Source organism: Paramacrobiotus metropolitanus, unplaced genomic scaffold, assembly GCF_019649055.1.
Source record: "Paramacrobiotus metropolitanus isolate TYO unplaced genomic scaffold, Prichtersi_v1.0 Parri_scaffold0000023, whole genome shotgun sequence".
NCBI lineage: Eukaryota > Metazoa > Tardigrada > Eutardigrada > Parachela > Macrobiotidae > Paramacrobiotus > Paramacrobiotus metropolitanus.
In genome coordinates, this window is record NW_026570243.1 from 76901 (window position 1) to 102574 (window position 25674).

General features: G+C 43.9%; 3 protein-coding genes across 3 annotated transcripts; 1 reads left to right on the forward strand and 2 right to left on the reverse strand.

The window, feature by feature from the left end:
- LOC129587168 (rhodopsin, GQ-coupled-like) lies at positions 1-7307 on the reverse strand. Its single transcript, XM_055480780.1, has 2 exons — positions 6672-7307; positions 1-1249 (listed from the first exon to the last, which is right to left on the reverse strand). Exon 2 carries the CDS (start codon positions 1236-1238, stop codon positions 114-116), a length of 1125 nt encoding a protein of 374 aa, XP_055336755.1. The 5' UTR covers positions 1239-1249; positions 6672-7307; the 3' UTR covers positions 1-113.
- Positions 7308-8417: 1110 nt separating this feature from the next.
- LOC129587001 (5-hydroxytryptamine receptor 1A-like) lies at positions 8418-9461 on the reverse strand. Its single transcript, XM_055480576.1, has one exon. The coding sequence runs from the start codon at positions 9459-9461 to the stop codon at positions 8418-8420; it is 1044 nt and encodes a 347-aa protein (XP_055336551.1).
- Positions 9462-19352: 9891 nt separating this feature from the next.
- On the forward strand, positions 19353-21924 carry LOC129587002 (uncharacterized). Its single transcript, XM_055480577.1, has 4 exons — positions 19353-19451; positions 19696-19880; positions 21093-21426; positions 21499-21924. Exons 1-4 carry the CDS (start codon positions 19353-19355, stop codon positions 21922-21924), a joined length of 1044 nt encoding a protein of 347 aa, XP_055336552.1.
- The last annotated feature ends 3750 nt before the right edge of the window (positions 21925-25674 follow it).

The window sequence follows — 25674 nt, forward strand, 5'->3', positions numbered from 1 at the left end:
ATAAATTTACGTTTAACAGTAAGGAATTTTGCATATATTCACATCAAATGATCAGATTAGAGCAGAAATCGCCCCAAAATGCACGAATTTATTCACGTACAGACACTTAAATCCTAGTGCTCGGCAGCATCCTTCTGCTGTGCCACCTGACAAGTACCACACATCCTCCCCAAACGCATCACGTGGTGGTACACCTTACTCAGACTCAGACAGACAAAAACCGGATCCAGTAGACCTTGCAGCGAATATAAAATGTCCGCGACTTTCCCAAACGTCTTCAGCCTGTCCATCGAAACGAAATTCAGCAGTTGGTAGTACATCAGACTCGGCATCCAGCAGACGATAATGCTGATGGTAAATAAAGTCAACACAATGAATGGTCGCAAATGGCTCCGTTGCGGACGCGTGGTGGCGGTCGCCATGTCCGCTGGCACCGGAGGTGTCGACGTCATCGTCAACTCCGCAAACTGCTGAGCGGCCACAATCCGTCTTCTTCGACGCATTTCTTTTCTCCAGAGTAGAGGATAGCAAATGGGAATGAATACTTTTGGGACAATAAATACCAACCACGAGGTAAACGTTGCCCAGGCGAACTGCGGCGAAGAGTCCAACCAACAACCTTTTTCAACAGGGATGCGATAGTAGACCGCATCCAGTAAGATGCCAGGTAAAAGCAGCACATGCAGATAAAATACCGTGACGCCAGAAACCCACCACGCCACGGCGGTGGAGTGGTACTTCCGGTAGGACAGCGGCCAAAACATTGCCCAGGCGCGGTTCAATGTGATCAGCAAGTGGAAATGGATGGCCATGGCGGCGATGATGTATACGGTGTAGATGCGCAATGTGCATACGGCGGCTCCCAGCCGCCAGTCGGGGTACGGATACGTCAACAGTTTCAGCGGACCATCGACGGCGACAAAGACAATATTGGCAGACAGCAAAGCCATGATATAGACGTTGAACGGCGTGCGGAGAGATTTGTTGATGATGAACAGCGAAAGAACTCCACAGTTAGCTAATAGCGTTGCTGCGGTTGTGCCAAAAAGACAGGAGATGGCGAATGGGTAAGGAGTCGCGTTGCTGGCGTTGGTCATCCCCTTGAGCAGGGTTTGATTCGCGTATCGTTCCAGCAGGTAGGAAATGTTGGCCTCCATTATTTTGAGTGAAAAGAGAATGTCTCGACTAGCTGTTGCTGCAGACTGAATGTATTTGTTACAGTCATGCAGAGTGAACATTGAAAATGAGCCTAAAAACAATTCGTTTCAAATTACACTCGGTGAAGAGCTAAAGATATAGGCTGTTGGTCGCCTTTAGCAACCTGAAGTGCAAGTGGCTAACAATAATAATTTAGCAAGATTCACAACGAATGGAATTTAATATCTACGGCTAGAATGCAGAAAGAATAGTGTGGGTCAATGGCCACCCTTGAGCTATGTTTTGCTGAAGCAGGTTTTGAACGCTTTAATACAATCATACAGCTCGTACCACAGTTCAACACCGGTGCCAAAGAGATTTACGGAACTGGCTGTTAGATACGAAGCACCTACGATGTACCTACGATAACTAAGTACAAGTGCGTATATCGCCGTATGCATGCATATGGCAGAACTTAAGCAATCAGCTTTGCTAAATAAGCTAACAATAAGATGATTGCTTGAGTTCTACCGTTAAATAACGGATGGACAAATATTAGCGGCACAGGTTGTTTTTCCACAACTAAGCAAGTGTTGCCTATGTTAGGTTACGGTGTTATCTACTACCAAACAGGCATATTATGTGCTTTGTTTCAAATATTAATTTAACAAAATGGCTGTGTGCCCCATCGAACGGGGCGCATTGAATAGGCTACGCGTCCAGGTTGTCCGGGCGCACAGACTTTGACTTTGCGCTTCGTATGTCTGGACGGATCGAGGTTTAATTTCAAAAAAATTGAAATTTCCATGTTTTTCCGGTAGATTTTGTTTTTGCTTAGTTTCTTTACTTTCTATACCTGTTGTCGTTACCCTTACAGGTTCCTTGTTTTATCGCCTGGTTTATTGAAAATGTCTTTTAAAATTAAACGTCACACGCCGAGTTTGGCACCTTGATTCTTAGCAAAATTGCACGAAAAAAAATGCACAGGTTGAGCCACGATAGATCGTCCTGCTCTCATGCGCGTTACCGCTTTCAAAGCTATAGAGGTTGAAGTCGAAATGCGCCTGAGGAGTGGTACAATAAAGCTAGCACTTTCCCATGCTGTCCAGATTCCGCTTTCTGGGAAGCGTGCATCACCAGTCACCTAACGTTTGGATGTTTCGTATGTTCTTATAATCTTATCGTTCTTTATCTTCGAACAAATAGGCTGTGCCGTATTTGATGGTATCACAAGACAAAGCCAACTGTGCTAAGCTTTGCATTAACAATAGTGCAAAACAAGAGAAAACGCGACTGCCGCTTGTTCTGGCCAGCTGACCCTGCCTTTACTTCTGGAAGTTGATACTCGTACTGATTTTGAAATCTTCTTAATTTGAGTAGCTAACTAAGCAATAAACCCTCATGACAAAAACACAGTTGTTAAAAAAATCGAAAATAGTCGATATTTCTGCACCCGAAAACAGGAGGCGCAAAACCAAATTCAATGCGCCCGAAGACCGGGCGTACAGCAAAAGTCTATGTTGGCCGGGACGCATAGCAGCCACCTGATTTTAATTACTGTACATCGAAATCTCAGTATCATCGAAAACAATTAATTCTGCTGCTTTCATACACTACCCTAGAGTGTTTAATCGAACGCTGCATCAGGTATAAGGCAGTTAAATTCGATTCAGGCTGACGAGCTGACAATAACCCAACCTGCTTTTGTGGCAGGGGATGTGAGAATAATAACCATAATTTCACCTTTTCAGTTGTTGTTGTTGTCGTAGATGCTACCGAATTCCATTTCTCAAAATTCTTACGCCTGAATTCCCTTTAGAAGTGTCTCTTTGCAGACATAGTTCCGCGCAAATAAGCATTTGGTGCAACGAACGAGTGCGGCTGTACAACAGTTTTTAGTGTTTCCGTAAGCACGGGCGGAGGTCAGGAAAATACGTTCAACAGCGTCCTTAAACCGGCAGGGGTTATAGGTCTTCACGGTTCGCCAAGTTACAAGTTTTTTGCACTGCAGGGCAAGGAAAAATTCAGATCATATAAAATAAGACAGATTGACATGATTCACGAATGCTGGCTGCTCCTGGTGGTCTGCGCACTCAAAAGTAGTGGCAGTGTAACATCGTTCAGAACACTGTACGTTTTCTACGAAGCAAAAGTTTACAGGTAAATTTGTGTTTTTGGAAATTCAAACAATTCCTTTAGAAATTTTTTATATGCTTTCTGACGCCGTTCTGCTGCCGTCTTTTGGAACGTTAATTGATACCAACATCACCTACAGAGTACACTGAAGCACAGCTCGGGCTTTCTCCTGTTCCCGCAGTGCTTTGAGTGGTATATTTTTTAGCTTGAACACTACCTACTATTTGTCTCATATTTCGGTCACGTTGAGAGCGCTTTTTTATCAGCTGGACCCGGTCAGACGTGTAACATCATTGACGTGTCACTGGAATAACCGCCGATCGCCTATACGCTTCTGGATTTGGTAATTCTTGCACAAAATGCAGCCGAGGTGGAGGAGGTGGAGGATAGCGTCCTGGTCTGCCGTGGCTGCCAAAATGCAGCCGAGGTGGAGGATAGCGTACTGGTCTGCCGTGGATAATGCCACCAATAATCTTTCGTTGCATCTTTCGGCAGCAAGAATGAATACAACAGCAACTACGGTAAATATGAGCGAGAACTCACTTTCCCTCGGGCTGGTCAGTTCTACAATCGTGACCTTATTGTTTAACGGCGGAATTCTTGGTGTCCTCCTGCGCGGAAGAAAGCAGCAAACGCCCCTGGATGTGTACATGACAGCGCTGCTTTTGAGCAACATCCTCTTCGTCGCCATCAACAATCCCCTGAAAATGCTCACTTTCCCGTACACCTCATGGTGGATTGGCAGCGCAGCATGCATGCTTTACATTTACTGCAATTACGTCATCTCAGCGATTACGATACATGTCTATCTCTTAATCAGCTTCTGTATTGGATGGGCACTGTTTCGGCCGTTGTCTTATAAAGCGCATCACACTTCCGTCTCTGCCTGTTTGCTGTGGTTATGCACGGTAATTTATTTGCATATTGTACTGCTGCCTGGAATAATCATGGACGCCACCTATTATCAAAGTTTAGAGGATAAAGGATGTACGGTGGACTGGAAAGCACAGTACACCTGGTACATGCTGGTGGCAGTCGTGGTATATGATGTACCAAAATTGCTAATTCCCGCAGTTTATCCGCTGCTGCTATGGAAAACAGTACGTGGAAAAACGCGTGGCATTTCTTGGACTGGTACGACAACCTGTGGCACTGAATGCGCCGGGAGGTCAACAAACATCACACCCCGACGTTATTATTACTGTCGACCGAACATGAAACTTTCAGAGTTGTGTATCGTCATGTGTTTGTCTGGTTGTTTGGGCAAACACAAGCGACATTTTCATGTAACTGTGAATTGAACACGTATTGGTACTGTGAGCGGAGAAGCGGCTCACGTACAGCGACAAAATCTTTCAAAGGATTTCAACGTATTGCGCCGTGGTGCAGTGGTACTGCCTACGCGGATCTAACGACGTAGCCGGGGTTCGATTCCCCCATCGGCGCCTTTTTCAGCCGTTTCTCGATTTCCCTTGGATTGCGCCCTGCTTAGAGTACGATATCGTCAATACATTACAATTAAAGCTACACCGGGCCGTCATTTTGTGACGCGACCAAAGCCCCGTAACATGTATTTCATCAGTTAGGGGCCTTTCATGATTTATGAATAATTAGACGCCCCTAAAATAAAGGCTTCTGTAAGGGGTCGTTTTGCAATACTCCATCTCTGTCAAGCTTTTTTGGTAGCTTTTTGCAGAGCAAAACTTGATAGGAAGTGAATTTAATAGGTTCTTCACATATACAGTCCGATCGGAAATCACAAATCAACAAGGGAGGTGATTTGAAATTTTGAACTGACTTTTGTAGTGAGCGATCCTTTACGCAGTTTAAATTGTAGAGCAACCGGAAGCAGCAAAGATGCGGAAATCGCCGGTACAGCAGAAGCAAACGCATAAAGTCAGTTCTGCAGACAAATAGTTTTCTATTTTTGTTGAAATAGAAAACCGTCGCTACGCTCCGGTCATAACCTACATGAGATACTTTTATCTTCACGTCGTTATTTATCTGGACGATGTCGTAATTGTTTTACAAAAGCAGTTCGGCTCTAAATGTCAACTCTGAGTGCCTTGACATAATTCATTGACATATTATGGAGTCTCTCGAATGTTTTTGCTTTTCCAATTTCCTGTTGAATCGATAAACCACAGATTTTCATCGACCACCTAAAAGTTTAACCAAACATCCGAAGTTTTAACCAACCATCAGCGGTAGCGGATTGGAATGCGGTTCTTAGGTTTTAAACCATTAACTTGTAAACGTGTCTGCCGGCTGCAAGTGCGGAAACTCCATTTACTCTGTCAGCGATAGTTGACTTTATCACGGTGCTGTTTGCGCTCTCATGGTTATCCTTTGAACCGGATGTTAGTTTGTGGCATGTCGAAGAAATTTCGATGAACCCCTCAAAGCGCTATAATTATTTTAAAAGGCCTTCTTGGCGATAATATCAAGCACGCAGTGTTGATTTTGTCTTAAACCTATTTTACCTTGCCCGAGAACCAAACGTTCGTGCCGTTAATTTTACTGTCTCCTCCCAAGGTACCGTACCAGTAATACTACTGACCATAATTTCTTCTGTTTTGCTTGCGCAAACATTCTGCAAAAGCCCTTTGATAATACAGTACATTAATTTTATCATCGCAAATGGATGGCAACATAACAACAGCTCAAAATCTGTCTACCCTCTCGGTACACCGCAATAACTCAATGGGATCTTTCCCACCGCCGTACAACACATCAGTTGGACGCTCATTACCTGCCAGTCTCTTCAGCACCGGGATACTTGCTTTGACGTTCAATCTCCTGGCGCTGCTCTTAACGCTGACCAAGACCTCACTGCGGTCGCCCTTCAATATGTACGTTGTAGCTTTGACGTGCAGTAATGTGTCGTTTGTCTCTGTGAACCGTATAATGCTCGCCATCGCGGACTCTTACGCCCCGTCTTGGCTGGGCCCTACCCTGTGCACCTTACGCTTGTATTCCTTGTACGTATTCGTCCCTCTGATCTACCACTTTCATTTGCTGATCACGCTAAACCGCGCTTGGGCGCTTTTCGTACCGGTCTCTTACCGTGACCGGCATAACAGCACCACCGCCGGCATACTTTGCGGCGCGGTGGTGACTTATGTACATGCGTTTATGCTGCCGCAACTGGTTCGCGATCGCTTATACTATCGTCTGCCGTTGGAGAAGGGCTGCCAGCTGAATACTGCCAGTCAGTTTGCTCTAACATTGTTCACGACCATTTGGGTTTTCACCGTACCCTGTCTGATAATTTATGTTGCCTATCCCATCCTGCTGTGCAAGATGTTGTTCCGGCGACGGACGACGAATAGGCCGAATAACAGTACCGCTAACCATGAAGCTTTCAACCGTCCCTTCTTACTGTTGACGTTGTATACCTGCAGTACGATGGTGTGCTGGTTGCCTAGTATTTGCTACTACACTATTCTCAGCAGTTCCACTGTCCACATGGGCCCGGTCGTGTTCCAAATCACATCAAATCTGTACAGTTTACAACCGATCCTTGATCCACTAATATTTTGTCTCACTTTGGACGATGTACGGGTTTACGCAATCCGACTCTTCGGCAGAACAAGAAATAATCAAGTTGGCGTTCCGAGTGACACCGCCCAGCGGCCATCGGGGAGCATGGAGAATCCGAACGCTGCGCCTATGACGTCCTCATAACACATTTCCTCCGTTTTTTCTCATATTTCGGACACTTCCAGGCTACAGCTATACGGCTATACCTATTCCGGCTATACGTTCTCATCAACTGATCACGTGTCAGATGGTCGTCACCATGTCACTTGAATAGCTGTACCACTTGATGTTTCAACTAACCGCCGATCGCGTAAGCTTCTGGATCTGGGCACAGTATCGATGATCCTTAAATAAAATGCAGCCGGGTTGGAGGAAAGCGTATTGGTCCGGCGTGACTAAAACAACTAGTAATCGTCCGCTGCATTTTTCGGCATTAAGAAAGAAACCAACAGTAATTTCGGCAAATATGAGCGAGAACTCACTTCGCTCGGGCGGATCAGTTCTGCCATCGTGATTTTATTGGTTAACTGGAGTTCTTGCTATTCTCCTGCGTGGAAGAAAACAGCAAACGCCCCTAGGCGTATACATTACAGCGCTGCTATTCAGCAACAATACAGCGCTGCTTCGTCGCTGTGAACTGGAGTCGCCGCGTGCATGCTTTACATATATACTTAAGTTACATCATTTCAGCGATTACACAACAGGTCGTTCTCTGGATTAGCGTCAACATTGTATGGGCATATAAAGCGCGTCCCACTTCCGTCTTTGCCTGTCTGCTGTGTTTATGCACGATCTTCGCATTATTTATCTGCATATCTCATTTATTTGCTGCCTGGAATAATCCTGGACGGCACTTATTATCAAAGTCTGGCGGATAATGGATGTACATAGGACGATGAACTGCAAGGCACAGCACACCTGCCACATGATGTGCCAGAATTGTTAATTTTCGTCGTTTATATGGTGCTGCTATGGAAAGCAGTTCGTGGAAAATCGCTTGGTACAACATTTCTTGGACTGGTACAACAACCAGCGGCAATGAATGCGTCGCCAGATCAACAAACGTCACACCCCGACAAAAAGAACGTTCGCGGCCGTTTGTTGTGCTGACATTGCTGGCCCTATGTGTTACGATTTGCTTGATTCCGACTTCCGAGCCATGATTTATTACATATTCCTACGGGTAGGTTTCGTTTCACCGGCAAAGTTGGAGACTTTGCGCAGGGTGTCGAGTATTCTTTTTGGTCACAGGGTTTGCTTGACTCGATATTTCTTTGCCGAAGTTTCCGAAAACTAAGCAGCTATGTTGCTGCGTTGTGGAAAGCTGGGATAATCGAAATGTCGTGCACCAGCAACCGTTGTAAATCGCAAGAACTGTCGGCTGGACATGCTATTTGCGGAATTTGCGTATATCGTTTGTATGTTAAGCACGGGCACAAACACGAATATCATTTTCATTTGCTTAACTGCTTTGCTTTTTCACTGTACAATTGATAAATGCATTACGTATTGCTGAGATATCATCGATAAAACATAAGTAAAACTTCAGTGAACCATCAATCCGTAACGCGATTAAAGCCAGAAATAATGCATGGATTGTATCAGTTATTGTATTGTAACTTTTCGCATAAATCTTGGCGAGCGGCCTTGTATGGCTCTGCCTGCGAGACGCACACCCTCCCCAAACGCATCACGTGATGGTACATCTTACTCAGACTCAGACAAACAAAAACCGGATCCAGTAGACCTTGCAGCGAATATAAAATGTCCGCGACTTTCCCAAACGTCTTCAGCTTGTCCATCGAAACGAAATTCAGCAGTTGGTAGTACATCAGACTCGGCATCCAGCAGACGATAATGCTGATGGTAAATAAAGTCAGCACGATGAACGGTCGCAAACGGCTTCGTTGTGGACGCGCCGGGGCGGTCGTCATGTCCGCTGGCGTCGGAGGAGTCGACGTCATCGTCATCTCCGCAAACCGTTGACCGGCCGCTATAATTGCTCTTCGACGCATTTCTTTCCTCCAGAGAAACGGATAACAAATGGGAATGAACACTTTGGGACCAATGAACACCCACCACGACGTAAACGTTGCCCAGGCGAACTGCCGTGAGAAATCCAGCCAACAGCCTCGTTCAACAGAAATACGATAATACACCGCGTCCAGCAGGATTCCGGGTAGCAGCACCACATGCAGATAGAACACCGTGCCGCCGCATAAACACCACGCCAGGGCGGTGGAGTGGGAGTTACGGTAGGACACTGGCCAAAACATTGCCCAGACGCGGTTCAGGGTGATCAGCAGATGGAAATGAATGGCCATGGCGGCGATGATGTAGACGCTGTAAATGCGCAACGTACATACTGCCGGTCCCAGTCGCCAGTCGGGATACGGGTAGGCTAGCAGTTTCAACGGACCATCGACGGCGGCAAAGATTATGTTGGCAGATAATAGAGCCATGATGTAGACGTTGAACGCCGTGCGAAGAGATTTGTTGATGAGAAATACTGCAAGAACTCCGCAGTTCGTTGCCAGGGTCGCGACGGTTGTGCCAAGAAGGCAGGAGATGGCGAACGGAACATTTGGAGCGCTGCTGGCGTTCATCCCATCCTTCAGCGTTTGATTTGCGTGTTCTTCCAACATTTCTGAAAAGTTAGTTTCCATCAGTTTGAGTTTAAGACATGAGTAAGAAGGTACTGCTGCTGTTTTTATAATAAAATACGTCGAAGTATGAATATTAGCTTTCAGATTGGTTTAAAAAAATGCAATACAGTTTTATTGGGTTAGGAGATACTCATAGGATGTTGCAAGCGGCTAACAAGGTATCGTACTCGTGCTGACTGGTGAGACTCGCAGTGCATAAAAAATTATCACGTCGGACAGTGGCTTCGCTCTGCCCTCTAGCTACGGCATTCAGTACACCGTCTGAACGCATTATATTCAATGTACGAGTGCGATGATACTGTACTCGCAGTCTCGCACTGAGCCGCTTTATCCAATACACTGAAGAATACTCTCAAGCATTGGTTGGTTGGTACTACGTTGGTACTACGTACAATACATACAGTACTTCGAAGTTAAAATCCATTGTCACATGCCGCCGGTTTAAACCGAGCACACTAGCCGACTTGTCAGCTTGCTGAACGATACGAGGCTAAAAAAGTACTGTATATTGCACCATTCATTGGCATTCAATACAGTATTCGATTGTGATTTACTCGTATAAATCATACACTTATGTAAAAATGTATTTGTGTAAGGAATTACACTAATCACTTCAAATAATTGTATGTGAATGAAGAGCAAAAAAAGGGGATCCCATTACACCGATAATTGGATAAAACAATAATGTTGCTTTGTTAATTTTGTTTTGGTTTTGTGGATGTATACGTTTACAATAATTGTATTTCGAAATGCAGCAACACCCCTGGCTTACTTAAATTTGTTTAAGTTTGTTGTTCAACCGATATACGAATCCTAAGAAATAGCTGCATTATTTATTCTAAAAATGTTGTGCAAATAACGGGGCGTTAGATATTTCATGCAATATATAATAATAATAATGGAAGTTTATTGTCCTTTGCACGGAGCAGTTGCTCCCTCTAGGCTACAGACACAGAAGTCAAACAAAGTAGAGAGATGAAACATTAAGAAGTTTAAGCGCAAAACCAACAATGGTATGTACTATGTAGGTAAAACTTGTCGGCGGCATGCAGTAACATTCGAACATAGGCGGAAAAGAACATTCGTAACTCGGTTGCGATCAGTTGATGCTACTTATTGAAATAAAGGGAGGGAGACGATCGCGCTGGGGTCGATGCATAAAACCAAAACCCACACAAAGTTAAATTCATTAATTTTCAAAAGTAAAATTTTCAAAAGAAACTGTGGGAAAAAGGAAAGCAAGGACACTTACGCACGTAATCGCCTTTCTGTTCGGTTTCAACTGACGATAAATCGCAACGGTATTATGTAACAGTTTCTTAATAGAACCAATTTACACCAAACACAAGAGAAAACAGATAAGCGGTATTCTGAGGAACGGTTAGTTTTTAAAATTTTAGTCGATGGCAGCTCATTCAACTTCACGGTTTCCAGGGCTTCGGAAAAGGCTGTTAATGTGACATAGGCTATCGGCGGCAAAGGAAGCTCATTCCAGATGGAGACGAGGGTGTTGACATAGGATTTGTGGTCAGTGGTCACCTTTATTCCACAGAGAGTCGTTGGGGCCGGTTTTATGGGACATGGATGTTTCATTAGACGCTCGGAGGATCTAGTGTTACCTGCAACAGACTCAAGCGCAGACACCGATATTGTGAGATGTTTCATACAGCACGGTGAAACAGGCAGTTGGCTATTGCCAACAATGTACCGGTACTTCACATTTAAGTTAAGCAGTCGAATGCTGGAATCAAGAATAATAATAATAGCATTTTAGTTCTGATTGACAACGTGGTAAACATGATAAACATCATCTTTTTTGTTGTGGCAGTCAATGTGGAGTTTTACGTTGCTCGTTACCGAGATTGTCCCTTGTTCTGATTAAATTTTTCTGCTAATTTTTCCGAAAGTGTCGTATTACCCACAGCAGTTTCCGCTAAGATCAGTCTCCTTTGAAATGAAAGGGTAAAAGGGTTGAAAAACAAAAATCAATTACCGGTTGTTCTCTTTCTTTTCCTGTTAATAACGGCTCGTTTTCGAATACAAGCGGTTCTAAGGCAATCCAAGCTGAAACGACGCCATGATTTTGGGAGTTCCCGAAACGCAGGACAAGAATTACCGTGTACAGGATGTCTCAAATGTCTCTCAATCTGGCTCGGTAATAAGGGGTGATGCCGATTACCAAATCAGTGTAAAACCATCGAGCCATCCACCTCTATCATGTACTTCTTTCACGGATCATTTTGAACGGATACTGGGTGTACACAATTACAGTGCTTGCAGCTCACCCAAGAATATAACCACAACCAGTATACTGTAGAGAGATACTTTTTAAGCTCACTCATTTTTCTTGCCACCTCGTACAGCAACGCATCAAAGCTTTTTTTAAAAATCTTTGAACCTGTCTTTTTGCCTAGTGGGGCGTATTTTAGTTCCCGCACTGAACTGGATACTCTTGTGGTCACGCAGCTGCGACAAAAATGACCAGTAATATTTCGCTGAATCTTTTGGCAGTGTTAGAGAATTCAACGTTGCTTACGGCGAAGACAAGTGAGCAGTCACTTTCTCTCGGCCTGGTGAGTACTACAGTCGTGACTCTATTGTTTAATTCCGGAGTGCTTGCTGTTCTTCTGCGTGAACGAAGACAAAAAACTTCCTTCGATGTATACATCGTTGTGCTGTTATTGAGCAACATTTCCTACGTCGGCATAAACAACCCTCTGAAAATTGCTAATCCGTATACGTCATGGTGGATTGGAACCGCGACATGTACCGTTAACATTTACTGTAATTACGTCATCTCAGCCATTACGGTACACATTCATCTGCTCATCAGCATCAGCCGCGGATGGGCCTTGTTTTGGCCGCTGTCATATAAAGCGCGTCACACTACCGCTTTTGCCTGGCTGTTATGCTTTGGCACGATCATTTACCTGCATATTTTATTGTTGCCTGGAATAATTCTGGACGCCACTTATTATAGAGTTTCAGCTGTGAAAGGATGTTGGATGAATTCCACGGCGCAGTTCACCTGGAGTATGTTCGTAACCGTTGCTGTGTATGCTGTGCCCAAGTTGCTTATTCCGGCTTGTTATCCTCTACTGCTATGGAAAGCGATACGGAGGAGAGCACTGGCTATTTCTCGAGTTGATGCAGCTATCAGCGACACTAAAGGAAACGGAAGATCAACAGACGCTTCGTCCCGTCAGAAAGGGCGTTCGCGGCCGTTCGTTGCGCTAACGCTGCTGACCATTTGTGTCACCGTTTGCTGGATTCCGAGCTTGGTTTATTATATAATGACTGGCTTCGTGTCGCCCGCCAGGCTGGACGCTTTTCGCGGTGTGGCGAATACCCTTTTTAGTCTACAGGCTTTGCTAGACCCGGTATTGCTCTGCCTAAGTTTTCGTGGTCTGAGCAGCTACATGGTTGCGTTGTGGAAAGCCTGGGATAATCGGTTAAAAAAGGCCAAAAACCAGCAGTCGTTGCCATAACCTCCGACACATGGTACTTTTTGAGTTATTGGTAAACTGTATTTTTCTTGATGTATTTTTCTTGGTGCGCAAATCTATTTGTCTGTACAAGCTGATCTTTTGCACTTGTTCTCTGCCTCTCTGTCATGCAAACCGGGCATTAACTAAAAATTTTCCCGAATGAGGGTTGGTAAAGCTGGAAATTGGAAAAGGCTTTTCTATATCACTGTGTAATGTCAAAGTCATTGTAACATTTGTGTTGTTCTTTAACCCATTAAATACGAGTGTCTACGAGTAGATAGAAAGATACGCAAACCAATCTGTTACGTCGACATATATGGCTACATGCGTGGACGGCATGCGCAAAAAGACACTAACGGCTGTTCTGTGAGTAGAAAGAATAAATCGTACCATAAATTTGGTCCAACAGCTTACACCTGCCCTTGTTGCAGCCGTGATATAATTTCAGGTTTTCATTTGGTGATATTGTTTTCGGTTTAATTGAAATTGTGAAAACTGTCAAAACCATCGCTGCACCTCTTTCATGTCACGAGTGACCTTTAAATTTGTGCTCTTGAATTAGGTACAAGGAACATTGATTTTTCCTGAATCTAGTGTACGAGTAATAAAACACGGTTGTATAATTGTAACGAGTAAGCTTATTTTACACTGACTGGCTGGCCTACTTCCAGTCGATGGCTTAGTGGAAATAGTATATTAATACTTTAGAATGGCGGGACCAGTGTTTCCCTCAAAGATTAAATTGTAATATTCTCTGATTAGAATTGCATACATACTCCTTTTGCTTTCGCCGCTTGGATTTCAAAACAAGCATCGATCGCTCTTGACTCTCCCCTTCTCATTTTATTGAAAGAATGCTTGTTTTTGACTCCTGCCGGTTACTTCGAAGGTTAGTTGAGGTTGCAATAATTAATCTGTAGCTGCCGGGCCGCAGACCTCGCAGGCGTTGAACACTGCATTATGCTGTAATTGGACGCGGTATAGTGCGCGTCAGTGCCGCTGTTAATATTACGGTTGTCACGGTCTGGAGTCCAAATTAATTCATTCCTCTTTTGTATAGGTTGCCGGAAGCCTGGTGTTTTCCGCCCTTGCTCACCGATCAACTGGGCTGGAAACCTGTGCTCGTACTGTAATGTGAGTTGTGGACACCCGTGATTTTGCACGACAATTAGACAAGTGAGGAATTTTAGAGACAGACACGATCAACGCATTTGCTGGTTTTCGATTAATCGAAATGCAGTTTTGATTTACTTTTCGTGTTGTCTAATTATAATGCAGTCTGCTAACAACCAAGTGTTAATTAGCGCTCGGATTTCATGCTTGTGCTCTTAATATAATCGTTTGACCGATAAAACTGCATTTGCCCGGTGTGACGAAATGAAGAATAATATTTCGCATAATTTTTCCGCAGTCATAATGAATTTAACGTTAACTAACGAGAGCCCTCTGTCCCTCGGATTGATCAGCTCCACCCTCGTGACCTTACTTCTTAACTGTGGAGTTCTTGTCGTCTTGCTGCAAGGAAGACAGCAGGTACGGCCTTTTGATGTGTACCTGATTACACTCTTATGCAGTAACATTGTCTACGTTGGAATAAGCAATCCTTTAAAAATAGTCCCTTCACCGTATACTTTAAATTCAGCTGGCAGGGCCGCTTGCTCAATGAACATTTACTGCGTCTATGTCGTGGCCGCGATTACGGTGCACATCCATTTGTTAATTAGCGTTAGTCTTGGATGGGCGCTGTTTTGGCCGCTGTCATATAAAACACGGCACACTTCTGCCCTCGTGTGGCTGCGGTGTTTATGCACGATTATTTATCTGCATATTTTACTCCTGCCTGGAATAATTCTGGACGCCACGTACTATCGAAACCCGGCTGATAAAAATTGTTTGGTGAATACAACAGCACAGTACACATGGTACGTGTTCGTGACGGTTGCTGTGTATGATGTGCCTAAATTGCTTATACCTGCTTGTTATCCTGTGCTGCTATGGAAAACGATACGATGGAGAAGCTTAGCTAATTCTCGGGTCGATACGGCAACCAGCGCCACTGAAGGAGCCGGGATATCAGCGAACGCCCCATCACGTCAGAAAAGGCGTTCACGGCCATTTGTTGTGCTGACGCTACTGACCTTATGCGTTACGGTTTGCTGGGTTCCGATCATGGTTTATTATATAATGGTTAGTTTCATTTCGCCAGCCCGTCTGAATATTTTTCGCAGCGTGGCAAATACACTGTTTGGTCTGCAGGCCATGTTAGACCCGATAATGCTGTGTCTAAGTTTTCGCAACTTGAAGAGTTCTATTGTTGCGTTTTGGAAAGGCTGGAATAAGCGACCAAGAATGGCCGTAAACCAATCGCCGGTGCAATAACTGGTGCTTCTACGTATTGAAGCATATTGAAACTGGGTGCCTTCTTAGGCGTTTGGCTTCTCTTTTCTTCAGCGTTTTTATAAAAATAATTATAGAACACAGTATTATGAACGTTTTGATATCATTTCAAATGGTAAATGTTTTTTGCTTCTTTGTGTGCCATTTCAAGGCCAGTAAAGCAATGTAATAAAATACAAATGCCAACGTGCGAAACGGGCAGTTTCTGCTCAGAGGAGGTTTAACTGGACAAGTTAGTTGTTATAACCTGTGTCAAGAAATATGTCTCCAAGCAATACCAATCCACTGCCCGACATTTTCCTGAGACTTTTTCCCATTACGGCTACAAACATTAACGTTTATCCAAGAACTTGTACTGGTTTATACAAGAATCAATATTCCGGATATGAAAGCTACTAATATTCAGTCCTTAAACTGGCAAATCGTCACTCCTGCCAAATGCGTCAGCACGTAGATAAAACCGCAAATTTCTGCTGAAAAAGCGGATTGTTACCTGAAAGAATATTTTGCTTTGCGGAAATGTTGGGGAAAACGTCAACCGTACTTGATCATTTACAGTACAAACGTGCAAATAACAAACGATAACTGAAGGATGGTTTTTTTATTACTTATAACCTTTTTATTTTTTTACACCTTGTGAAGCACACCCTATCCAAACCGCAATTAATGTTTCCAAGTCGGAAAAACTGTTATCTAACTTGTCTCATGTACTGCACGGTACATCTGCATGATGTTTTGTAGTACATTACATGTACTCGTATTACATCTACAGGTATATCTTGGATTACATTGACTATGGGAGTGCTGAGTGTTTTATTAGCCATAGGTCACCTGGCAATGATTGGTAATTAAAAAATCTCGATAACTCGTCGTTGAAAATCTGCGTCCGAAAAAAAGCTGTTTGCTCATCTTACTTAGAATTTGGGTTGGACTTCTGTAGGAACGTGAGAGCATGGCACCGTGAATAATTATGTGGATCCTCGTAGTAAAGTAATGGTGGTGTCCACCGGTCGACCTTGAAGATATCGGGATCCTTTTGTACGTTGCGTATATCAGTTATTCTAGTGACTAATCAGGTTGAAATAATAGCGTAACCAGTGATACTGCCACCGATTTGTTGGGAATTACAGAGTGATTGAATAATTTATTGGGATTTAACAAAATATAACATACCTTTTGCTCCAACCTCTTTAGACTCGAAACAAGATCGATCATCATTTAATCCCATTTGCTGCTTGTGAAGAGAACGCTTGTTTTTGCCAGCGACCTATTACACATGTGCCTCAACGCTGTCATTATGAATACTGCCGTCATAATGTGAATCCCAAAGAGATTTTCTTTTATTTTACAGCGTATGGATTAACTTCCTACACTCTGCTCTCGTTCGTTGAGCAATATAGCCGGAAATTTGAGCATGTCATGTGTTATATTTAGTGATCACCTGAAATCTTGTACATCCGCTCATCTAGGCGACAATAGACAAATAAAGAATTCTTAAAATGAACGCCCACAAGCGTTTAATGCTTCTCGAGAAATCGAAACAGGGTCTGGAGGTTACCTTGCATTTCTCATAGTTATAGGTTTACAGTAACAGCGATTTCTGTGTTGCTAACAAGCGTGTGGTCAGTTTTAATCTTTATTGTCCCCGTACAGTGGAGTGTGCCGCACTGGTTACCTTAGGCAAAATGCCCAGTAACTGTTCGCTAAATATTTCAGCAGAGACGAATTTAACCTTAACTACGGGACATGCGATCGAGAATTCTTTATCTCGCGGCCTAATCAGTTCCACACTCGTGACCTTACTTTTTAACTGTGGAGTCCTTATCATTCTCCTGCGCGAGAGAAAACAACTACGGCCTTTTGATGTGTACATCATTGCACTGTTATGCAGTAATATTCTCTACGTCGGAATAGCCAATCTTTTAAATATTATTGTCCCTTCACCGTACACTTCCTGGTCGATTGGGAGAGCGGCATGCACGGTTTACATTTACTGCAACTATATTGTCGCAGCCCTTACCGTGCACATTCATCTACTCATCAGCATCAACCGCGGTTGGGCACTGTTTTGGCCGTTGTCATATAAAGCGCGACACACGTCAATCGTCGCTGGGCTGCTGTGTTTATGCACGATCCTGTACCTGCATATCCTTTTACTACCCGGCATCATTGTGGACGCCACGTATTACCAAAGTCCAGCTGATAAAGGGTGCTGGGTGGACCCAGCAGCGCAGTTCACCTGGTACATGTTCATAACCGTAATTGTGTATGATGTGCCCAAGTTGCTTATTCCTGCTTGTTATCCTGCGCTGCTATGGAAAGCTGTGCGACGGAGGACGCTGGCCGCTTCCCGCATTGACACCGTAACCAGCTACGCTGAAAGAACTGGAAAGTCAGCGAGATCTGCATCTCGCCAGATGGGGCGCTCGCGGCCCTTCGTGGCCCTAACACTGCTGACCGCATGTGTTACGGTCTGCTGGATTCCCAACATGGTTTATTACATTTTGATTGGCTTCATTTCACCAGCCGGACTGGAGACTTTAAGCAGTGTTGGAAATACTCTGTTCAGTCTGCAGGCTTTGCTGGATCCGGTGTTACTCTGCCTAAGTTTTGGATACTGGAAGAGATATTTGCCTACATGGTGCACAGGCAGGATAAAGCGACCAAATCTGGTCGTCAGCCAACAACCGATGCAATGATAGTCGGTATGACACCGTATCATCTTGAGATAGTCCAATTTACTATTATTAATCATAATTATTATTATGTATACAGATATATTTGTCAGGATAATCGATTTGATGCAAGGAAATAGTGAGTAACTGAGTATGCTGTTGCTGTCGGATTTTTCTTGGCCTTTCTCATGCAAATAATCACTGCATTTAGCAAAAAAAAAAGACATTAATGATTTTTATAAGTTCAAACTAAATGATGCTATTACGCATAAAGGTATTTGAGCAAATCGCGAGCATAATTTGATTATAATAGCATCTGAACTGGAAGGACTGGAAGCTATCACAAAATTTAAGACCTAATAAATTTCTTCAACTTTTTTCCAGCTGTTTTAGTGGACAAATTCTGGATTATTGATGCTTCACCGGTTTTAATAAACACATAGATTATGTTCAAACATCCTGTTATTTTGCAGGCAAAAATACATTCCAGAAAGCCGGCTTTGGGTTATCCTGCTGCCGACAAGCGGTATTTCCTACTATTTGCAAAGATTCAAAGCACAGATTTTGATGCATCACAATCGCAATTAATCTGCACCAAACGTGGACCCCTCACGACTGCTGCGCGCGATAGTGCATGGTATTTGAACAATCGTTCCAGTCTACGAGTCCTTCAAGAAATTGCGAGCATAATTTGATTATAATAGCATCTGCACCGGAAGGACGTGCTATACACGGAAGCCGGCTTTCACCCGCGTCTTGTACCCGTTAAACTCTAGTAAATGGACACGTGTAGTGGGCATGGTACTTAATTATTGACATTCGACGATGCCGGTCTGCTGAATGTTTACTAATTTGCAGCTCAATACGGTGCTCATATGTGGCTTGTTCTGGCTACAGGAACCGCAGTATTTAGAATGGTTGATAATAATTATTGTTGTTAAATGCCAGCTCCAAATAAAACGTAGAGTAATGAACTTCCGTACAAAATAAGCACAGCGGTACTTTGCAACTACTTCCACCAGTGTTTTAAATATGTTTTTGTTACGTTACTGATCGATTTCTACATGTGAACCACCTTGCTGATTGTTAAACGGAAAGAAAAACTTTTCCGGGCTTTATTGGTCAAACATAATTTGAAGTGCGCCATTTTTTTATAAAAAATTTCGCGAACGAGGGTTCACAACTTCACAGATGGCTAATGCAGAAATGTTTTTTTGCGACTGAAACAACCGTTGCATAGCTGGTGGAACCGACGAACGGGTAAACAGCAATACAACATAACACAGCATACGGAGACGGAATTGGCTATAATGCACGAGCAAGCGAGGTTCAGTGCGAGCCGCGAGGTAACAGCCTCTGTTGCGGACGCCGAGACCAAATCGGATATTAGTCCGGATGAGATTGGAAACGTGAGAAAGTCAAACGCATAAAAAGGAAATAAGCATTACCTTCGCGTTGCCAGTGGAGAAACCGAAAACGCTTAACATTTGTTAATTTAATTGCTTTTTTAGTATTATTACTGATGCTGTAATTATTTTTTTGTGACTGGGTTCCCCACTGGGGAAGATGTGACCATATACCGGTAGTTGCCACGAATTGTGGTACTCTGTGTGCTGTCAATGTGTGCTGAGCGGTTCTGCAGTAATGTGCTAGGTCGCGACAGCCTTATGCATGGCGTCCTTCGCTCCCGCATCAGCGAAGTCGTCTCCCAAAACCAGGCTTCCGTACGACGCCACCTCCACGTGTGTCGGTGAAGGATCCCTCGTTATCTCGCTGAAACGGACGAAAACCGACCAAGGCAGCGGCGGAGCATTAGTTACCCTCACCGCTACTAACTGGTAAGTCTGCCCTACACGAGCCGTCACGGCCTTTTACCACCAAAGGGCCCGGCAGGCGGACAACTAGGCTCAGTCCCTCTGATATAGAACGGTCAAAACTCGATGCGCGCTGCGGCGGGCCGCATCCTGTAGTCGCGGCTACGCGACATAGCCGGACCATGCCCGATTAACACACACAGATTTCGCATCGGAGCGGCGACCGAAGCTGCTGCGCAATCGCTGCCAAAGAAGTAAATCAAGCGCGCCGGTTGTTGGAAAAGTAACTTCGTTGAGCAATACATCCAACACGCTCTCGGGATCAAACCTCTACGGAGAAAGGGTTTGTTTGGAGGCGAAGATACCGAGCACCGGCGGAAGATGGCCGGCTTTGAGTGACCTGTACCCACGGGTGAGAACCTTAGCTGCAATTGCGCACCTTCGGCCATGCCGGCACACTTCAATCTCCAAAAATCGTACGCCGAAGTTGCTCGCAGACATATCCCTCGTAACGCTTATTAACGAATTAGCGGTAAATTTGATTGTGCGGCTCTCATCAGCCAAAGCAGTAAACTCAATATAGCAGTGGAATTAATTAGGAAGGATATCATATGAATGCAGAACTGCGATACTACAAAGAAGAAGAATTTCTTGGAATAAATTGCTGATCGGGATTAGGGCGTGGAAGTAATCTAACTAATGTTGCATGCAGGATGGTTGTATCTGTTGGATACACTTCCGCTTGGACAAAGTATAAGATATTGGATACAGCATACGGGATATTGGGTGCAGGAGGATTAAACTTCCGCTGCAGCTGGTGCTTCGAAGCGTCGAGCAGTTCTCACGCTTTCTTTTCTGTAGAGTGAGGAGAAACCGCCGCGCAACCAAACTCTGAGCATGCATATGTCATCGCTAACTATAGTAGGGGAACAGCAGCACAAGAATTATCATGTTAATCAGATTTTGTTTTCTGTTAAGATTAAAATAATTTATTAATCGCCACTCGAGGATCAGGCAACTCGTGGCCTTATTCCGTGCGCTGTTTACTGTTTCCCAAATAACCGTCACTGCAGCCGAATTTCTGGCGGGATATGACTGAACAGTTATTTATCGCTGCGAGTAATAGGACAAAACTAGAAGCAATCCAGTTGTAATGGCCGCCGTTTCGAACACAACCAACACCAATGCCACTGTATCTGTAAAAGCAACTTTTGATACCCGCAGCATGGCTTCTAGCGCCGTTGCCATTGCCGCCCTGATATGCAACAGTGTGGTGCTTTTGGTCTTTCTTATCCGCAGAGAACTGCTGACCTCGTTCAACCTGTATCTGGTCAATATTCTCTTGGGTAACATCCTGTACATTTTGTCCGGTGCCTTACTCGACATAGTGGCTGGGCTGTACCCGGCATGGTGGCTGGGGCCCAGCTGGTGCATTTGGTACACCTACGGTATCTGGACGTTGGCTTGTATCCCGATATTATCCCATTTATCCATTGCCTTCAACCGCATCTGCGCGTTATATGCGCCACTGTTATATCGAGTTGCCCAGAGCATGAAGGCTTCGGTGTTCGTTTGTGCAGCTGTGTGGACAGTGGCGCACGCCCTGACTTTGCCGATTGTTGTGACGAAAGCCGTTTATTAGGTTTATGACAATTGTGACCCCAATGCGGAAGAATCACCGTTTCTGCATGTGTGGGAATTGCTGATCTTTGTCGTCAACATTGTCAGCGCAAGTACAATTATTTTGACAGCACCTCTGGTGTTGTGCCGGTTACAATGGCGCACTAGGGTGACGGCCGGCAATGGTCCCCTTCAGCGTCTGCGAGCGGAGGAAAGCACCCGAAAATGGCAGACTGTGGTGTTCTTAATCTTAACTATGAGTATCTCTGTCTTCTGGACACCGCTGTTTTTGACATTAACGGTGGCTAACTTTGTGGAAGTCAGCGGCGAACTGATATCGGGCTTGGCAATTTTGTATAATGTGCAGATGTTCATGGATCCCATTCTCTTTATTTGCACCATGAAGGGTTTACGCACTGCTCTGATGTCGTTGTTTTATATGGTGTAGCACCACCAGAATTCTTTCATCGGCAACGGCCAGATCACTCCGCCGCGAGCCGAACCTGTACCGTTTGCAAAAACACATTCATGGATCATCATCAGTCGCTTCGTCATAAAGTCTGTCGTCTAGGCTGCTCGTGGACTATTGTAACGTTATTCTAATTTCCCCTGGTTTCCCCTGGGCGGGTGACCTGTGATGGCATTCCGTTAAGCCGTTCCGGCCGCACAAGCGTCCCTGAGAAGCAGACGGATTCTACCAAGTCACTTAACTTACGATGTACAGTGGCAACAGTGCTGATGTCACGGAAAGCGGCTTCCGTTGCTGGAATTTAACGAAAAGTTACCTATTATGCAGTATTACTTAAACTTTCGTAACTACTGGAGTTATTTAGTGTGCCGAATGGATAACTACGCTACTGGATTTCTCCAGTTCTTACTGCTCGTACGTCGACAATTATCTCCATTTACTATTTTTCAAAGTCGTTATCGTTTCTGGATATACTGCTAATTTTTGTAATTTACCTACATTTATTGGACAAATTGTTTAGGGAAGTCACTAGATGAGATCTGCGAGCATGGGACCGTAAATAGTTACGTGAATCATTGAATATATTAATGTAATGGTGTCGGCCGAACAATCGATCCGGTTTTCAATCTTTAATCTTCAATCAGATTGAAGTCTTCAATCTTCAATCTCTTCGATCCGATTGGCCGGTCGACCTTGAAGTTACGGGATCCTTTTGCATGTTAAGTATGTTGGTTGTTCCGGTGCCTAATCAGGTGGAAATTGTAGCGGAAACCGAGTAAACCAGTGATGCTGCCACCTAGTTGGGATTTTTGATTACAATAACAAAATGTAACATACGTTTTGCTCCAACCGCTTGGGACTCAAAATAAATCGATCAACGTTTAATCCTACTCTCTTCTTGTTAAAAGAATATTTGTTTTTGCCTGCGACCTACTACACATGTGCCTCAATGTTGCAATATTGCCACTGATATTTGCCGTCACATTGTGAATTCAAAAGGAATTATTATTCCCTGTACAGTTTATAGAAACCTCCTGCACTCCACCCTCGCCCGTGGATCAATAGAACCGGAAATTCGAGCATGTCATGTGTTGTATTGAGTGATTAGTTGGAATCTTCATATACGTGACAACAGTCAAACAAACGATTATTACAATGAACATCCACAAGCGTTTAATGCTTCTCGATAAATCAAAACAGGGTCTCGGCGTTACCTTGCATTTTTCACAGCTATAGCTTTATAGTAATCTCCCAATCTTCAATTCGATTCGTAAATATCACGGCAGTAACCAGACAATACTGTTTCAAAATTAAGCTAGATGTGTAGCATGAGTAGCAATTTCTTTGTCGCTAGCTAGCGTGTGCATTCAGTTTGATTTTTTAATATTGCCGTACAGTGGAGTATACCGTATACCGCACAGGCGACATGGCACATAATCTTTCGCTAAACATTTCAATTAGAGACGAATTAGAGACGAATTTAACCTTAAATACGGCATATGCGATCGAGAACTCTTTATCTCGCGGCCTAATCATTTCCACAGCCGTGACCTTGTTCTTTAACTGTGGAGTCCTTATCATTCTCCTATGTGAGAGAAAACAACTACGGCCTTTTGATGTGTACATCATTGCACTGTTATGCAGCAATATTCTCTATGTCGGATAGCCAATCCTCAAAATATTGTTGTTCCTTCACCGTATACTTCCTGGCCCATTGGAAGAGCGGCCTGCACGATTTATATTTACTGCATTTATGTTGTCGCAGCCCTTACCGTAAATATTCATCTGTTCATCAGCATCAGTCGCGGTTGGGCATTATTTTGGCCGCTGTCATAAAAAGCGCGCCATACTACGGTCCTCGCCGGGCGCTCCGTTTGGGAACGATGATCTACCAGCATATCCTTTTACTACCCGGCATCATTGTGAAAGCCACTTATTATCAAAGTCCAGCTGATAAAGGATGTTGGGTGGATCCATCAGCGCGGTTTACCTGGTACATGTTCATAACCGTGACTGTGTATTGTAGCGATAGAAATTAGATGTACCGCCCGTAGGAGTGTTAATTACTTTTCTCTACTGTTTATTGGTTGTTGTGTTATGAAGATCAGAATCCTTATTTTCCTACTTTTACTGACCGCATCTCACGGTCAGAAACATCTTGAAATTAGTCTTGCTGCAGCTTGCTCTGAACTTGCTCCACGCCTTCCGCGCTTCTTGCTAATGCGCTTCCCGCGCTTCTTGCTCCCGTGCTTATGCACTTCTTGCTCCTCAGCTTGCGTTGCTCGCTGATTCTTGCTACGTTGTACTTGCTAATAAACACTTGCGAATGACCTAATGACCTTGTGTTGTGTTGCGTAGTCGCTATGGGATGATCGTGCATCTCCCATCATTGTCACCCTATAAACGCTAGTCAGCTTCCGGTCAGCATCGCTGCCGACCGTGCCAGCCTTTCCCACACTAACAGCCGACAGATCGGGGTAAGGTGGATTAACCAACCCAACAGCAGTCAAACCGGCGGCTGTTACAGTATGATGTGCCCAAGCTGCTTATTCCTGCTTGTTATCCGTTGCTGTTATGGAAAGCGGTACGAAGGAGGACACTAGCCAATTATCGCATTGACACCGTAACCAGCTACGCTGAAAGAAGTGGAAAGTCAGCGAGAGCTGCATCTCGCCAGATGGGGCGCTCGCGACCCTTCGTTGCCCTCACACTGCTGACCGCATGTGTTACGGCCTGCTGGATTCCCAATATGGTTTATTACATATTGGTTGGCTTCATTTCACCAGCCAGACTGGAGACTTTAAGCAGTGTTGGAAATACTCTTTTTAGTCTCCAGGCATTGCTGGATCCGGTATTACTCTGCTTAAGTTTTGGATACTGGAAGAGATATTTGCCTACATGGTGCAAAGGCAGGATAAAGCGACCAAAGCTGGTCGTCAGCCAACAACCGATGCAACAATAGTCGATATGACACCGTGCCATTTTGAGATAATCCAATTTGCTATTACTAATTATATTTATTATTATGTACATTTGTCAAGATAATCGATTTTATGCAAGAAAAAGGTGCGTATGCTGTTGGACTTCCTATGCCTTTCTCATTCAAATAAACATTATATCCAGCGAAAAAAAATATTAATGATTTTTATTATTCTAAACTAACTAAATGCTATTACGCAGAAGGTTATTTGAACAATCGTTCCAATCTACGAGTAGTTTAAGAAATTGCGAGCATAATTTCATTATAATAGCATCTGAACTGGAAGGACGTGCCATACACGGAAGCCGGCTTTCATCCGCGTCTTATACCCGTTAAACTCATGCGTTGTGTTAGTAAATGAACACGTTTATTTTGTTGTGTGCATGGTATTTAACTGACATTCGACGATGCCGGTCTGTTGAATGCTTACTCATATGTGGCCTGTTTTGGCCACAGAAACCGCAGTATTAATTAGAATGGTTGTGTTAAATGATAATAATTATAATATATAATTATTGTTGATAATAATTGTTGTGTTAAATGTCGACCCTAAATAAAACGCAGAATAACGAACTTCTGTAAAAAATAAGCGCAGCGGTACTTTACAATTGCTGTGAAGCTGTAAATATGTTCCACCAAAGCTTTAAATATGTTCTTGTTTCGTTACTGAGCGATTTCTACATGTAAACCATCTTGCTGATTGTTAAACGGAAAGAAAAACTGTTCCGGGCTTTACTGGTCAAACATAA

What these genes read in the sequence shown, in the direction of transcription:
- LOC129587168 (XM_055480780.1), bottom strand. Translation starts at nt 1,238, where the DNA reads ATGTTCACTCTGCATGACTGTAACAAATACATTCAGTCTGCAGCAACA.
- LOC129587001 (XM_055480576.1), bottom strand. Translation starts at nt 9,461, where the DNA reads ATGTTGGAAGAACACGCAAATCAAACGCTGAAGGATGGGATGAACGCC.
- LOC129587002 (XM_055480577.1), top strand. Translation starts at nt 19,353, where the DNA reads ATGCACGAGCAAGCGAGGTTCAGTGCGAGCCGCGAGGTAACAGCCTCT. An exon ending in ACCCTCACCGCTACTAACTG is followed by an intron (nt 19,881 to 21,092) that starts GTAAGTCTGCCC and finishes CATGGCTTCTAG; the next exon opens with CGCCGTTGCCATTGCCGCCC. An exon ending in GCATGAAGGCTTCGGTGTTC is followed by an intron (nt 21,427 to 21,498) that starts GTTTGTGCAGCT and finishes GCCGTTTATTAG; the next exon opens with GTTTATGACAATTGTGACCC.